Here is a 17,504-nt window from a genome sequence, read left to right as displayed (position 1 = left end):
TAGTAGCTAACCATTTCCAGGGTTTACCTATGACCACTGACATTGACAATGCACTTTACTGCACTGCAACTTCTAGTGACTGTCTTCTTGATTGTGTGTATTTTTCACGGTCATATTAGACCGTCATTGCACGCTTGCAGACACTGGAGCTCTTTGAGTGGTGCGTTGTTAGGTTCTGCACAGCAACCCATCCTAAAGTAGGCTTAACCCCAGTGAGACTTACAGAGGGATGGTTAGATGGGGCCTGCTGCTGCTTCATGGTACACCTCTCCAACAGAAATACTACCATCCATAATTCATACTACCAGAGACAGAAAAACTTTATTTTGTGAAGTTTTTCGAGTCTAAGTGTTGATATTTTCTTCTATTTTTTTACTCATTAAACATTTAAAAGGTGGGCTTTGGCGGCCCCTAGAAAACAGGAGTAGGGCTTGGACATCTGCCTAGAACCATCAGTCAACATGGATACCACGCATGCACGCAGACACACACACGCACGCACACATGGACACGCACACACATTCTTTCACACACGCAGACTACTTAAGTTACACTTGTTATGCGTGAGCCATGAAGAATGGGGAGAATGAACAGTGGGTGTATGTGTTGAGAAATAAATAAAGACTACTTGCTGCTGGATTCATAGACTTCTGTCATCTATTATTTAGCATGGAGAAGAGCACTGGATTGGTGGCGGCTACATCTTTCTGACAGCGTGTACATTTTGATTTTAACAGCACAAAGTAAACATTTTGTTTTGATAGTGAATTTCACATAGGACAGCAAGGAAAAATACCCATTTAGACTTGCATAAGAAAATGATTGCATTGCGTCTTTACAGTACATACATCGAATGGATCATATGACAAGTCTTAGAATACAGTCAAGTATTAAGTCTAGGGGAAAAAATACTTGACATTATGAAACATATGTATTCCATAAACCATAACCGCATATCCCCTCAGCTCCAAAACGTCCTCGCGGCAAATCCATTTATGGACGATTAAGAGATTGATATAGCTTTCAACATGGTTGCTTTCGCCTCAGCAGACAAATTGTGAAAGATCAACAAAAAAGAAACCGCTGCATTTGCCCTCCGTCCAAAAGTCAAAACGACATTAGCTTTGTCTATTGAGTTTGTTAAATGCCCCACATAAAGTGAATTTGCCCCCGGGGTCTAGGAAACAATCGAGTAGACGAGCGTCCCATTTAAGCAATTTGAATGATCAGACCGTGCAACGTGTACCATGCAATGGCCCCCATCACCAGAGAACTAGGTCAATAGCACTGAGGCTAAGTAACACCACAGGGCTGCCATGCCCTCCTCCTTTCTCTCGTGGAAGACTCTCGTCCAGCCCGGGTCAGCAGGGAAATAGGGCCAGTCTGTCATGAGGTCAGACAGACGTGGACACAAGACAACGCAACAGGCTGATTGGATGGCTGGAACAGGGACAAGGGGCATGGGCACTAGTCTACTAGTCTAACCTGACCTCTCAAGGCCTTGCAGACAGACAGTGCATAGCACATGCACACATCCCTGGGGTCAAAACGCTATCTCAAACCTATGGCCTTCCCTTTCTTGCAGTGTGATACTCATTTGCCAAGCTGTTTTTTGTTGTTGTTTTTTTTACATACATTTCTCTGTATACATCACAGTAGCGATTAGAGAGCAGAGACTTACTCTGGATGTTGATTGACACTGTGTCTTTTTCCCAGGACACAACAGTGATGTAGGCCTCCACCGAGGCTGGGATAATGCACTTGAACACCGCCACATTGCCTCTCATGGCTTTCTGGTCCTCCACGCGGACCGTGTAGGGCTCTCGTAGAACTGAAAGAGATGGGGGGATATGGACAAATGTTCTTGTTGGAAAACATAAGAAATTACACAAGAAATGACACTGATGAATGAATTGACTTTTATTTTCCTGTTTTGGCAAAACATTTGGTAAGTCTATATATTTTGTTCCTTTGCTTAATTCGCTGCTTTGCTCACACTCTCAACCCAATGTGATGTCTGTGGTTCACGTTGTACATTTCCGGCTGGAAGGTTTCGCTTGTGGTCACTAGTCACCCAAGCAATATACCCCCACTTAGTGACCAACAACCTTCTGGTCAACTTCTTCACAGCCATACTGTCTGCAGCCCTAACTCCCACCTCTGTAATCAACAGTCCATTTCCAGAACCACACTGACCACTAACCACTACATGGTCCAGGGCACAAGATTAAATAGAACAGTATTATATTGTATCTTTATGGTCTATGGTCATTTCAGTTTCTTCAGGTCACCTCTTAAACTGACTGAACTGAAATGGAATCAACTCCAGCCTTGGCATTGCCCCTATACTCTAAATAAACAACCCTACTGTAAACTATAGGCATAAACCAACTAGATAGACAACTCACCAGCCTTAATATGGACATCTTGGCTCCTGATTTTCCCTGAGGGGTTCTCCGCTGTGCAATAGTAGGTGTTGTCATGGATGAGGTTGCTGAAGCTGGAGGGGTTGAAGTGGAAGATCTGAAGGGTGCCATTTGGGTGCACGTGGCGGATCCCGGGGACATCGTAGATCTCCTCTCCGGTGGCCAGGTACCAGCGCAGCGAGGCGGGGGGCACACTCGCGGCGGGACAGGGCACCGAGGTCCCTGTGGTGCTGGCAAACACTACCTCTTGCACAGATGCATTGACAAAATATAAGCTGGAACGTAAATCTTCACTGAAAACTGCAAGGCAAAAAGAGGAGAGGAGAGGGGGAATGTTAGTCATTGATAGTGTTTAGGTTTTCTTCTCGACCAATGTTCAGCCTTTAGCCACCTTTGATTTGTACCACTATATCCCTGATCCTAATCAATGTGAAGAAAGAATACTGAGCCCATTTATGTTTTTAGGGATGATTTTTCATCCTTTTTTTAAGGGTATTTTTATGAGGGTTGTTTTACAATGTAACATTCTGAGTTTTAGAAAAAAAACTGAAACAAAAAAATAACAATCAATGAATGGCTTGAAGGATCCAGAAAAACCAGTCTCCATCTTAACAATGGTGGCCATTGTGCTATTTTTCTAAACTAAAACCTCTGAAAGCCTAGTCAGCAGAGCTTTTAAATCAAGTTTTTGTATTGGAATAGACAGAGCTCCACTATTCATTTATCTTTAAGGTTTCTTACGTTGTACTACCCTTTGGGTCTGTGGTGCTATAATGGTTTTGTGCTCTGACGACATGGCCAAAGTGCTGTTTTTAACTGCAGTGAGGATTGGAGAAAGGAGAGTTGTTCACTATTAAGAGGCATTGCAGAGGAGCCGAGGGAGAGGAGAGGAACTTGGAGGGCCAGCATACCACCAGACCTGATTACAAACACAGTGCATCATGGGAAACTGCGGCTAGAGGGCTGCTCATGGAGTGCTGAGCCACCAACCCCCCTAAGAAACGTGCTGTGTGTGTGGGTGGATGCTGCTACTCCACCATACCATACCACACCCCTACAACCCAATACTGCACCAATCTTTTATGAGCTTCACACTTAGAAAAAAGGGTTCTCCTATGGGCTGTCCCATATGGGACCCTTTTGGAACCCTTTTTTCTAAGAGTGTAGTGTGGTGTGCTGCATAGGCAGAAAGAGCGACATCATTGATATATACAGAGAAAAGAGTCGTCCCGAGAATTGAACCCTGTGGCACCCCCATAGAGACTGCCAGAGGTCTGGACAACAGGCCCTCTGATTTGACACACTGAACTCTATCTGAGTAGTAGTTGGTGAACCAGGCGAGGCAGTCATTTGAGAAGCCAAGGCTATTGAGTCTGCCGATAAGAATGTGGTGATTGACAGAGTCGAAAACCTTTGGTTAGGTCGATGAAGACGGCTGCACAGTACTGTCTTTTATCGATGGCGGTTATGATATCGTTTAGGACCTTGAGCGTGGCTGAGGTGCACCCATGACCAGATCGGAAACCAGATTGCATAGTGGAGAAGGTACGGTTGGATTCGAAATGGTAGGTGATCTGTTTATTAACTTGGCTTTCAAAGATTTTAGAAAGGCAGGGCAGGATGGATATAGGTCTATAACAGTTTGGGTCTATAACAAGCGGCAACGGTGAGAGACTTGTTTCTGGAAAGGTGTATTTTTAGAAGTAGAAGCTCAAATTGTTTGGGCACAGACCTGGATAGTATGACAGAACTCTGTAGGCTATCTCTGCAGTAGATTGCAACTCCGCCCCCTTTGGCAGTTCTATCTTGTCGGAAAATGTTATAGTTAGGGATGGACATTTCAGGATTCTTGGTGGCCTTTCTAAGCCAGGATTCAGACACGGCTAGGACATCAGGGTTGGCGGAGTGTGCTAAAACAGTGAATAAAACATTTTACATTACATTTACGTCATTTAGCAGACACTCTTATCCAGAGCGACTTACAAGTTGGTGCATTCACCTTATGATATCCAGTGGAACAACAACTTTACAATAGTGCATCTATATATTTTTTTTTGGGGGGGGGGGGGGGGTAGAAGGATTACTTTATCCTATCCCAGGTATTCCTTAAAGAGGTGGGGTTTCAGGTGTCTCCGGAAGGTGGTGATTGACTCCGCTGTCCTGGCGTCGTGAGGACCATTGGGGTGCCAGAGCAGCAAACAGTTTTGACTGGGCTGAGCGGGAACTGTGCTTCCGCAGAGGTAGGGAGGCGAGCAGGCCAGAGGTGGATGAACACAGTGCCCTTCTTTGGGTGTAGGGACTGATCAGAGCCTGAAGGTACGGAGGTGCCGTTCCCCTCACAGCTCCGTAGGCAAGCACCATGGTCTTGTAGCAGATGCGAGCTTCAACTGGAAGCCAGTGGATTAGGGAGGAGGCTTCTAATGTTAACATGCATGAAACCAATGCTTTTACGGTTACAGAAGTCAACAAATGAGAGCGCCTGGGGAATGGGAGTGATGCTGGGGGCTGCCGGGCCTGGGTTAACCTCTACATCACCAGAGGAACAGAGGAGGAGTTGGATAAGAGTACGGCTAAAGGCTAAAAGAACTGTCGTCTATTGCGTTCGGAACAGAGAGTAAAAGGAGCAGGTTTCTGGGCACGGAAGAATAGATTCAAGGCATAATGTACAGACAAGGCTATGGTAGGATGTGAGTACAGTGGAGGTAAGCCTAGGCATTGAGTGATGATGAGAGAGGTTTTGTCTCTAGAGGCACCATTTAAGCCAGGTGTGGACACCGCATGTGTGGGGGGTAGAACAAAAGGGCTAGCTAAGGCATATTGAGCAGGGCTGGAGGCTCTACAGTGAAATAAGACAAAATTTACTAACCAAAACAGCAATAGACAAGGCAAATTGACATTAGGGAGAGGCATGTGTAGCCGAGTGATCATAGGGTCCAGTGAGTAGCTAGGCGAGCTGGAGGCACGGCGATTCAGACAGCTAGCAGGCCAGGGATAGCAGGCTAGCAGATGGGCCTCAGGGGGACGTCGCAACGGGAGAGCCTGTTGAAACCCCCTCGGACGGTTACGTTGGCAGACCAGTCATGATGGATCGGCGGGGCTCCGTGTCAGCAGCAGAGGGTCCAGGCCAATTGGCAAAAGAGGTATTGAATCCCAGTAATTATCTGATGGATCTCTTCGGGTAGCCGGGAGATGGGCCTAGCTCCAGGCTAACTTGTGCTTGCTTCGGGACAGAAACCCCCTCGGACGGTTACGTCGGTAGACCAGTCATGATGGATTGGCGGGGCTCCGTGTCGGCAGCAAAGGGTCCAGGCCAATTGGCAAAAGAGGTAATTGAAGCCCAAGAATTTCTTGATGGATCTCTTTGGCTAGCCGGGAGATGGGCCTAGCTTGAGACTAGCTCCAGGCTAACTGGTGCTTGCTTCGGGACAGAGACGTTAGCCAGGAGTAGCCACTTGGATAGTAGCTAGCTAGCTGTGATGGAGTAAAGGTTCAGAGCTTGCGGTAGGAATCCGGAGATGTGGTAGAGAAAAGCAGTCCGATATGCTCTGGGTTGATTTCGCGCTGTGCAGGCTGGCAGATGTCCGAGTTAACGGTGATGACCGCTGGCAGTGGCTAACTGACAACTAGCTAGTAGCTAGTTAGCTGGCAAACTTCTGAAGGGGGTTCCGGTTCTATACTATAAAAAATAGCAGATCCATACTACATTGGTGAGGCGGGTTGCAGGAGAGTATGTTCAGTCCGTAGATGGAAATTGAGATTAAAAATATAAAAAATATATACGAAATATATACGAAGAAAAACGATATATACAAGGGATGGGACAAGACAATCAAAACAGACATCCCACTGCTACGCCATCTTGGAAACATGTGCTTCCAACCCATTTTAAACATTGTGTTTTTAAGCTACGGACTTCTTTGTTGTTGCATTTGATTGCTGTCACAAACTCAACACTCCACACAGTTGTCATTGACTAGTTGGATATTCATTTCCCACTGAGCAAATTATTTCTCTAGTTACAGCATTCTTATAAATGCATTTTTTTATCTGTTTTTTTCTTGGTGGACCTTATTTTTTTTATTGACATTTGTCAATAAAACTCATGAATGTAAGTGTTTATGTCAAATTGTTTTTGTGCTCTACTTTGTGTTCTCCTTGTAGCCCTGGTTGTCCTGGAAAGAAAATTGTAAAACACTTAAATGTGAGGCTAAATATGAGGGCAGAACAAGCAGATTAATGAAAGTAGTGAATTTCAGCTTTTTTACTGTGGGAATTCCTGGGACCAGATCTCAATTCACATTCACACATACTCAAATGCACAGGATTAATATTTGTACCTCAAAGTTACAGACATGAGGGAGCTCAACATTTAATTGCAGGTGTTGTCATCATTCAGGGTCCTTTCTGTTTCTTATCGAAATCATATGATCATGAACTGTATTGAGACTTTCATAAACAGGGAATGGGGAAGGGAAGTGCAAGAGTGCTCCATCCTTATGGACGTCTAGCACTGCACCATATTGATCGGCTAACAGGAAATCTTGAGACCCCAACATTAACAGACAGACACACACAGCCAAGTATCACATGGCTGATTGATCAGTGGCCTGAATAGCATAGTGTAGTAACTGCATGTTCCACAACACAGCCATGGACCAGAGGGTCCGGCGCCACACCCATTCTCTGCCTCTGCATCAGTCCTGAAGTGTGTGTGTGTGTCCTCATTGTATTTACCCCTATGGTTAACACACAGATCAATAGCTCTCAGCCCAGCTAAGCAGCTGCAGGTGGCTCATCATAGCATGAATACATGCTAAGAGTTAGCCTGAAGCTAAGTGCTCATAAATATAAATACAACCAGCTCCATCATCAGCCATTATAGTGGATGGACCCCTCTTAGCAGGACCACAGTCAGGGCAGTCAATACATACAGGTCCCAAAAGGTTTGTAGCTATTGTTTGGAGAATAAAGCCAGCCTCCTCTGTGCTTTGCAGGTTTTTAATGTGAACAAAGAGCCATCAAAGCTGAGTTCTGAGTGTGTTTGAAAGGTGAAAAAGGGAGAGGCTGCCTCATGAGTGCCTTTGTCTCAATCCGCCTTTTAACACACTCATGAAAAATGTAGCCCCCGTTTCTGGGCGGCTGATTCCTTAAGACAGTGAAGCCATGACGGACACATGCAGGTGCTTCCAGAGCCCAGAGCCCAATGGAGGAGAGCAGAGAGATACTGTATAGAGAAAAAAACATTTGTCAAGGAAAACAGTGAGGAAGAGTGGAGAGAGAGATGGAAAGCACTCAGACAATAACATGCAGGCAGTTATTAGCAGAGAGAGAGAGAAAGAGAGGGAGAAAGGCCACTAGAGAGGTCAGGGGCATTCTCCCACTCTCTCTGTTAGGCTCTCTTCCAGCAAATTCACACTCCTCCTTTTTTCCTCTTCTCTCTGTCTCTCTCATCTCCACTCCATCCTGCTCTCTCTCCTCTCCTCTCATCTTCTCTTCTCTCGTTATCATCTCTCTCTCTCTGCCTCTTCCTTCCTTCTCTCTCTCCTCCTCTCCTTCCAGTTTCTCTGTAACCTTCAGCCCTCCTTCATGGTCAAGTGACCCTGTCTCTCACATCCAGGCTTGCTCAACCTGTACTGAGCAGGGGGACACAGGTGCAGGAAAGCAAACAACAAATAACAAGACAGTGCATCTCTCTCACACAGAGAGTAGAGTACACATTATTCCCCGTCCTGGCTGAAATGCCATTTCTTATCTTCTCTTGGACCTTCATGTATACCACACTGACTTGCAACCCAAATTACTGGAGAGGACAGTGGATAAGATGGCGATCTACCTACATCCTAAATACAGTCTGAGAACTTGTATGTACTGCAATTGTAGTTGTTTTGTTAACCTTTTACTGCAGTGGGCTAAATCAGGGTCATGCAGAGTGTTTCTTGGTAGTCTTAAACAAATCTACTTTCAAACAAAAGTATACACCCCACACACATGGTTATGGGCTTAAAAAAAGAAGACACCTATACCATGTCAAATATAGAGTTGAAATGTATTCCATTTTGAGTTTGCAGCCCAATATTACACGTTATATACATCACAGAAGACTGAAATATAACAAAACCGTTTGACATAGAAAAAATGATTTTCTGTGTAAAAAACAACAACATGTTTATTAATTATGAAATTATGAAAAATATGAATAACATTCCACCCATGAGGCCACTAGAGGGCTATTTTGTCATTTGACTGCAGGAAAGGCCTATGACCCAGCCATATTCAGCTGTAATAGCTGAATGACCAGGTGAAATGTATGTCAATTAACAAGCTAAAACTTATCTTATTATTACCACATTATCATCACTTTATTCCGTGCTGTAATGTAAAGTCCTACCACAACCACACACATCATAAAGCACTTAGCTGTCTCTTATGACCAAGACTTCAGCTGTATTAACTGAATGACCAAGTCAAATTGAGCTAAATCAACAGAGTGTTTACCGAAACAGCCCCTGTGTGTTTGGGTGGGGCTGGCTGTGAAGTTCTACAGGGTATTTGTATGTGTTTTATGCGACACCTCTGAATAATAATCTCATTAACAGCAGTAATAAAGCAGTCAGATCACTGAAGTATAAAGAGTTGTTTTACAGAGTAGCAGCGGCACTTCTGAGAATCTATTGATAATAACGAGAGGAGAGCAGCCAGGAGAAGATCAAAACCAGGCCGTGGGAAACTTAAAAAGACAGATCAAAGATGAATGTGTATCCTATCAATACACAACCATCAGCATGAGCAAGACAACAGACCTGCCTGCCTGCCTGCCTGCCTGCCTGCCTGCCTGCCTGCCTGTCTGTCTGTCTGTCTGTCTGTCTGTCTGTCTGTCTGTCTGTCTGTCTGTCTGCATTTGCAACACTTTTGGTCTGAAAGACTACTATAGCCTACTATAGGTTTTGAATGTCATTTATGCTGCACAATTAGGCTATTCATTAATTTCCCTTTAGAAATGTATATAATAAGGAATGATGTGCCCGTGCCCCACACAAATGGACTGATTGTTTGGTACAAACATTGCTTGCTAACCCTGTGCTATCGCTAATCCCATCAAACATCATGCATGCCCTGTATTAGACTTATGTAAAAGCAGAAATGCCAGAGTCTGTTTACCATTGTTTTGTCTTTGTTTGGTATTGCTGATCCGTTCAACTTACCACCGCTGAACTCATCTGGCTTGCTAGCTGGGTGTGCGCCAGTCATGTGGCTTTACCCACAGTGTCACGCCCTGACCATGGAGAGCCCTTGGTAGTTTTCTTATTTCTATGTTGGTGTGCTTGGTATGGTTCCCAATTAGAGGCAGCTGGTAATCGTTGCCTCTAATTGGGGATCATATTTAGGTAGCCTTTTTCCCACCTGTGTTTGTGGGATATTATTTTGTGTTTGTGTATGTGCACCACGTAGTCATGTTTTGTTCGTTTATTGTTTTGTTTTGCTGAAGTTTCACTTGAGAATAAAGATGTGGAAATCTACGTACGCTGCGCCTTGGTCCAGTTCTTACGACAACCGTAACACACAAGTATCGCGCGCCTCTCATGAGTTGTTTTCTCTTGTTTCAGGGGTGTTTTGAAAGTTGATTGTAAGCGCTAATGTTTGTGTCTTTGTTATCATTAACGTGTTATGTAAGCTATTGGCCAATGTTATGTTGAGTTTGCATCAAATCAACTTTTATTTGTCACATGCGCTGAATACAACAGGTGTACACCTTACAGTGAAATTCTTACTTACAAGCACTTAACCAACAATGCAGTTCAAGAAATAGAGTAAAGAAAATATTTACTAAATAAACGAAAGTAAAAAATTCTATAAAAAGTAACACAATAAAATAACAATGACGAGGCTATATGCAGGGGGTACCGGTACTGAGTCAATGTGCGGGGGTACAGGTTAGTCGAGGTAATTTGTACATGTAGGTAGGTCATAAAGTGACTATGCATAGATAATAAACAGCAAGTAGCAGCAGTGTAAAATCAAAGGGGGGGGGGTCTTAAGGCTTGGGTGTAGAAGCTGTTAAGGAGGCTTTTGTACCTAGACTTGGGCTCTGGTACCGCTTGCCGTGCGGTAGCAGAGAGATCAGTCTATGACTTGGGTGGTTGGAGTCTTTGACCATTTTTTGGGCCTTCCTCTGACACCGCCTAGTATATAGGTCCTGGATGGCAGGAAGCTTGGCCCCAGTGATGTACTGGGCCGCAAGCACTTCCCTCTGTAGTGCGTTACGGTCAGACTCCGAGCAGTTGCCATTCCAGTAGGTGATACAACCGGTCAGGATGCTCTCGATGGTGTAGTTGTACACATTTTTGAGAATCTGGGGACCCATGCCAAATCTTTTCAGTCTCCTGAGAGGGAAAAGGTGTTGTCGTGCCCTCTTCACAACTGTCTTGGTGTGTTTGGACCATGATAGGTTGTTGGTGATGTAGACACCAAGGAACTTGAAACTCTCAACCTGTTCGGCCCTCCTTCTTCTGTAGTCCATGATCAGCTCCTTTGTCTTTCTCACATTGAGGGAGAGGTTGTTGTCCTGGCACCACACTGCCAGGTCTCTGATCTCCTCCCTATAGGCTGTCTCATCGTTGTCGGTGATCAGGCCTCCCACTGTTGTGTCATCAGCAAACTTAATGATGGTGTTGGAGTCGTGCCTGGCCATGCAGTCATAGGTGAACAGGGAGTACAGGAGCGGACTAAGCACGTACCCCTGAGGGACCCCAGTGTTGAGGATCAGAGTGGCAGATGAGTTGTTACCTACCCTTACCAACTGTGGCCTACCCTTACCTTACCACCTGGGGGTGGCCCATCAGGAAGTCCAGGATCCAGATGCAGATGGACGTGTTAAGTCCCAGGGTCCTAAGCTTAGTGATGAGCTTTGTGGGCACTATGGTGTTGGATGCTAAGCTGTAGTCAATGAACAGCATTCTCACATAGGTGTTCCTTTTGTCCAGGTGGGAAAGGGCAGTGTGGAGTGAGATTGAGATTACATCATCTGTGGATCTGTTGGGGCAGTATGCGAATTGGACTGGGTCTAGGATTTCTGAGATGATGGTGTTGATGTGAGTCATGACCAGCCTTTCAAAGCACTTCATCGCTACCGACGTGAGTGCTACGGGTCGGAAGTCATTTAGGCAGGTTACGTTCGCTTTCTTGGGCACAGGGACTATGGTGATCTGCTTGAAACATGTAGGTATTACAGACTCAGTCAGGGAGAGGTTGAAAATGTCTGCGCATGCTCTGTGTACACGTCCTGGTAATCCGTCTGGCCCAGCGGCCTTGTGAATGTTGACCTGTTTAAAGGTCTTGCTCATATCGGCTACCGAGAGCGTGATCACACAGTCGTCTGGAACAGATGGTGCTCTCATGCATGCTTCAGTGTTGCTTGCCTTGAAGCGAGCATAAAAGGCATTTAGCTCGTCTGGAAGGCTTGCATCACTGGGCAGCTCACGGCTGAGTTTCCCTTTGTGGTGCCAGGACAACAATCTCTCCCTCAATGTGGGAAGACAAAGGAGCTGATCGTGGACTACAGGAAACGGAGGGCTGAACACGCCCCCAGTCACATCAACAGGGCTGTAGTGGAGCAGGTAGAGAGCTTCAAGTTCCTCTGTGTCCACATCACTAAGGACCTATCATGGTACAAACACACCACAGTCGTGAAGAGGGAATGACAATGCCTCTTCCCCATCAGGTGTCTGAAAAGATTTTTCAGAGGCACTTCAGATCCTTAAAATGTTCTACAGCTGCAGCATTGAGAGCATCTTGACTGGCTACATCACCGCCTGGTATGACAACTGCTTGTCATGTGACTGCAAGGCACTATAGAGGTTAGTGGTTATGGCCCAGTACATCCCTGGGGCCAAACTCCTTGCTATCCAGGACCTCTATAGCAGGCGGTGTCAGAGGAATGCCCTAAAAAATGTTAAAAACTCCAGCCACCCAGGCCATAAACTGTCTTCTCTGCTACCACACGGCAAGTGGTACCGGAGTGCCAAGTCTGGGACCAAAAGGCACCTGAACAGGTTCTACCCCCAAGCCATAAGACTGCTGAACAGTTAATCAAATTGTTAATCTGAATATTTACATTGACCCCCTTTATTATTTATTGCATTGACTCCTTTGCACTGCTCTATGCACACACACTAGACTCTACCCACACCCTCACATGTACTACACTGACACTCCAACACACACACACACACACACACACACACACACACACACACACACACACACACACACACACACACACACACACACACACACACACACACACACACACACACACACACACACACACACATGCATATTGACCCCCCACACACACACACACACACACACTCACAGATAGACACACTTTCACATTCTTCATATGCTGCTGCTACTCTGTTTTTTATATATCCTGATTGCCTAGTCACTTTTACCCCTACCTACATGTACATACTGTATTACCTCAATTACCTCAACTACCTCATTCCCCTGCACATTGACTCGGTACTGGTACACATTGACTCGGTACTCTTTCTACCGCACCTGCTGTCTCTAACTCTGAATGATCAGCTATGAAAAGCCAACTGATATTTACTCCTGAGGTGCTGACCTGTTGCACCCTCTACAACCACTGTGATTATTATTATTTGACCCTGCTGGTCATCTATGAACATTTGAACATCTTGGCCATGTACTGTTTTAATCTCTACCCGCCACAGCCAGAAGAGGACTGGCCACCCCTCAGAGCCTGGTTCCTCTCTAGGTTTCTTCCTAGATTACTGCCTTTCTAGGGAGTTTTTCCTAGCCACCGTGCTTCTACAGTACATCTGCATTGCTTGCTGTTTGGTGTTTTAGGCTGGGTTTCTGTATAGCACTTTGTGACATCGGCTGATGTAAAAAAGGGCTTTATTGATTGATTGATGACTTGTATATAGTCTCGTTATTGTTTTTATTGTGTTCTATTTCCTTTTCATTAACCAAATATTTGCCTTACCTTTTAACTCTGCATTGTTGTGAATGGGATCGTAAGTAAGCATTTCACTCTAAAGTATACACCTGTTGCATTCGGCCCATGTGACCAACACATTTGATTAGATTTTGATTGATTTTATCTATACAGTGCATACATTTTCATTGGTTTTGGTTTTAGATGTGAAGGAGTCAATGCAACATAGCAAGGGAAGAGCCAGGTTTGACTTGAGGAGGAAAAACACTTTAATTGTATAAAGCTTCTAGGACCAGCCCAACCACCCATGACTGAACACACACACAACCTTACTGTGTCTACTAGGGCAGGGCCACCTGGGGATGCATCAGGACACACGCACCCACTCACGTACATGTCCTCTATGTATGTACTGTTCGCATGCACGCACAACCTACGGTTCTATTTTATGTCTGGCCTGACACATTCAGAACAACTCAAATCTCTCCTAACCATCTCTTCATCCAACAAGTTCTCACAGTCTCATGTCAGAATTTAAGGTTAAGTTAAGGCATTTACTCCGAAATCTTAAGGTTAGATGTTAACTCAGAATTGTCAAGGGGGGTGGTTAAGGTTTGGGATAAACTTTCTATTGCTGGATTCGAGCATGCAACCTTTTGCGGCAGAGGCAGATGCTTAAGGTCTTCTCTCTCTCTCTCTCTCTCTCTTTCTCTCTTTCTCTCTCTCTCTCTCTCTCTCTCTCTCTCTCTCTCTCTCTCTCTCTCTCTCTCTCTCTCTCTCTCTCTCTCTCTCTCTCTCTCTCTCTCTCTCTCTCTCTCTCTCTCTCTCTCACTGACTGACCTGTCAGTCATCCCCACAACCTCTCTAAAATCCACCACACGCTCAGCGACCTGCACCTTTAATCGACATCATTTTTCCATGAGCCAAACCACAAAGAAGAAAAAAATGATACTGTTCAATAATGCATCCAACACATCTATAATGAATGGGGCTTTTTTATTTCCCTCTATCAGCAAAGCTGAGGGGACTGAGGGTTTGGCTGGTTTGGCTGTTGGAGTTGGAAGAGGGCCTTCTCTTGGTGTAAAATAATAGATGGCTCTGTAGTTGTGTCACTCCCTGTTGGAGAAGGCCCATAGTGAATGAAGGCACTGATCCTGGATTGCTGGTGACTCTAATGCACTCTCCCTGTCCTGTCCGCTCAGGTCTGGCTCTGGGTGCTTCCTGTCTGTTACATTGCTACGGGCCTGCCTGACAGCTCAAGGGCACAAACCATCACCTACTTCTCTGCTAAACTGCTGCTTTCAAAACCACCCAGGCGATTTATTTAAGTAAATGTAGGATCAATACTGATCGAGCTAACAGCAACATAAATAGGCCCATGCATTAGCAGCTAGCCCATTGATGCTTCAGTGGCTCCGTTCTGCGCATGTGTTTACCTCCACCAAACAACACCCACCCAACAACAGATGATAGTCAAGCTACTCAATTTTCCTAATTTCAGCTACTGATTACTTACATCCTTCTTTTAATATTTTAGAGGCAAGTAGCCTGGCGGGTAGGAGCATTGAGCCAGTAACTGAAAGGTTGCTGGATCGAATCCCCGAGCAGACAAGGTAAAAATCTGTTCTTAACCCCCAACAACTGCTCCCTGGGCATGGATGTTGATAAAGGCAGCCCCCCGTACCTCTCTGATTCAGAGGGGTTGGGATAAACGCAGAAGATACATTTCAGTTGAATGCATTCATTTGTACAACTGACTAGGTGTCCTCCATATTCACAAGTGTGTGCAACAGTATCTCGCCATCGCTTGACCTCCATACAGTGAGCTAGCAATTGGCCATATTATGTCCTCCAGTCCATTCCTAAGGCTAGGCTGTCTGAGTGCTAGTGGCTGTAGTATTGCTGGTTGGCTGTTAGTCACAACCATGCTTGTTGAGGACAGAGCAGGGCAAGGCTCTGTGTGTGTGTGTGTGTGTGTGTGTGTGTCTGGTCCAGTGCTGGGCATCCCCAGTGGCAAACAGTGACTGTGGCACACTGACAGGCCATGTCTGGAGCTGCAGGTAATTAAGGCAGAGCGCTTCAGGAGAGAGAAGGGGGTGGATCAGGGTGGATCAGGGGGGTTCGGGATGGACAGGACAGGGTCCTGTGGCAGTGAGTAAGCACACCCCCACACCCCCTTCCCTCTCCTGCCCCCAGGGCTTACACGGCAAGAGGCGCGTTGCTACAGCCCAGGAACGAAAGGGCCCTTGCCTGACTCACTCCCTGGCTCCCAATTTGCTCTCATGAATAATACTGAGCAGCATGCTTAGTGGCACTCTGCCCCAGCGCTATGTAAAACCAATGATATCCTCCTCTGATGTGGATCCTCCTGAGGACGCATGATGAGATGAGGGTCATTCTTGCACATTTTCAATTTTTTTTATTCAAGTGGGTTAGTTGATGCATCTGAATGCTCATTTCCATGAGCGGGGAACAGGAATGAGGAGAGAGGAGATCCTGAGGGGATGCCAGTTAGATCTTAATCAGTTACAGCACTGAGACATTGATGTCTGAATCACAGAGGAGAGAGAGAGAAAGAGAGAGAGAGAGAGTGACAGAGAGAGAGAAGAGGATAGAGTGTGTGTGAGAGAGAGTGCGAGAGACAGAGAGTGACAGAGAGAGATAGGGAGAGGGAGAAGAGAGAGGACAGGGGAGAGAGAAGAGAGAGAGTGGCAGAGAGCTGGCATGATGAGGAAACAGAAGAACTCTGTTTACTAATGGCTAACCGAGCTCCCTCTACTGACGATATAAATCTGAACGTGCACATAAACAAATTAAATACATTTTTATTTGTCACATGTGCCGAACACAACAGGCTTAGACCTTACTGCGAAATGCTTTTTTGGGCCGTCCTCTGACACAGCCTAGTATACAGGTCCTGAATGGCAGGAAGCTTGGCCCCAGCGATGTACTGGACCGTATTCACTACCCTCTGTAGCGCCTTACAGTCGGATGCTGAGCAGTTGCCATACCAGGCGGTGATGCAACCGGTCAGGATGCTCTCGATGGTGCAGCTGTATAACTTTTTGAGAATCTGGGGACCCATTCCAAATCCTTTCAGTACCCTGAATAGGCGTTGTCGTGCCCTCTTCACGACTGTCTTGGTGTGTTTAGACCATGATAGTTTGTTGGTGATGTGGACACGAAGGAACTTGAAGCTCATGACCCACTCCACTACAGCCCCGTCGATGTGAATGGAGGCGTGTTCGGCCCTCCTTTTTCTGTAGTCCAGGATCAGCTCCTTTGTCTTGCTCACATTGAGGTAGATCTCTGACCTCCTCCCTATAGGCTGTCTCACCGTTGTCGGTGATCAGGCCTACCACTGTTGCATCGTCAACAAACTTAATGATGGTGTTGGAGTCATGCTTGGCCACGCAGTTGTGGGTGAACAGGGAGTACAGGAGGGGGTTGAGCATGCACCCCTGAGGGGCCCCAGTGTTGAGGATCAGAGTGGCAGGTGAGTTGTTGCCTACCCTTACCAACTGTGGCCTGCCCGTCAAGAAGTCCAGGATTTAGTTTTCAGAGGGAGATGTTTAGTTCCAGGGTCCTTAGCTTAGTGATGAGCTTTGTGGGCACTATGTTGTTGAACGCTGAGCTGTAGACAATGAACAGCATTCTCACATAGGTGTTCCTTTTGTCCAGGTGGGAAAGGGCAGTGTGGATTCCAATTGAGATTGCATCATCTGTGGATCTGTTGGGGCAGTATGCGAATTGGAGTGGGTCTAGGGTTCCGGGATGATGGTGTTGATATGAGCCATGGCCAGACTTTCAAAGCACTTCATGGCTACCTACGTGAGTCCTACAGGGCGGTAGTCATTTAGGCAGGTGGTCTGCTTGAAACATGTAGGTATTACAGACTCGGTCAGGGAGAGGTTGAAAATGTCAGTGTAGACACTTGCCTGCTGGCCAGTGCATGCTCTGAGTACACGTCCTGGTAATCCGTTTTGCCCCGCGGCCTTGTGAATGTTGACCTGTTTAACCTGTTATGGCTAGGGGGCAGTATTTTCACGGCTGGATAAAAAACGTACCCGATTTAATCTGGTTACCACTCCTACCCAGTAACTAGAATATGCATA

At 45.9% G+C, this 17,504-nt stretch overlaps 1 protein-coding gene across 2 annotated transcripts in view; it reads right to left on the bottom strand.

The window, feature by feature from the left end:
• The window catches only part of LOC106567921 (cell adhesion molecule DSCAM), a 139,639-nt gene that overhangs the window by 108,888 nt on the left and 13,247 nt on the right, over positions 1-17,504 (bottom strand). For both annotated transcript variants that reach the window (XM_082960374.1, XM_082960375.1), the window contains exons 2-3: positions 2,409-2,726; positions 1,682-1,831 (exon numbers count right to left, since the gene is read on the bottom strand). In XM_082960374.1, the coding sequence (XP_082816500.1) occupies positions 1,682-1,831; positions 2,409-2,726 (468 nt within the window). The remainder of the gene's footprint in view (positions 1-1,681; positions 1,832-2,408; positions 2,727-17,504) is intronic.

This window comes from Salmo salar, chromosome 13 (assembly GCF_965601325.2).
Source record: "Salmo salar chromosome 13, fSalSal1, whole genome shotgun sequence".
Taxonomy (NCBI): domain Eukaryota; kingdom Metazoa; phylum Chordata; class Actinopteri; order Salmoniformes; family Salmonidae; genus Salmo; species Salmo salar.
Note: the sequence above shows the minus strand (reverse complement) of the source record. Positions and strands in the feature narration are given on the sequence as shown.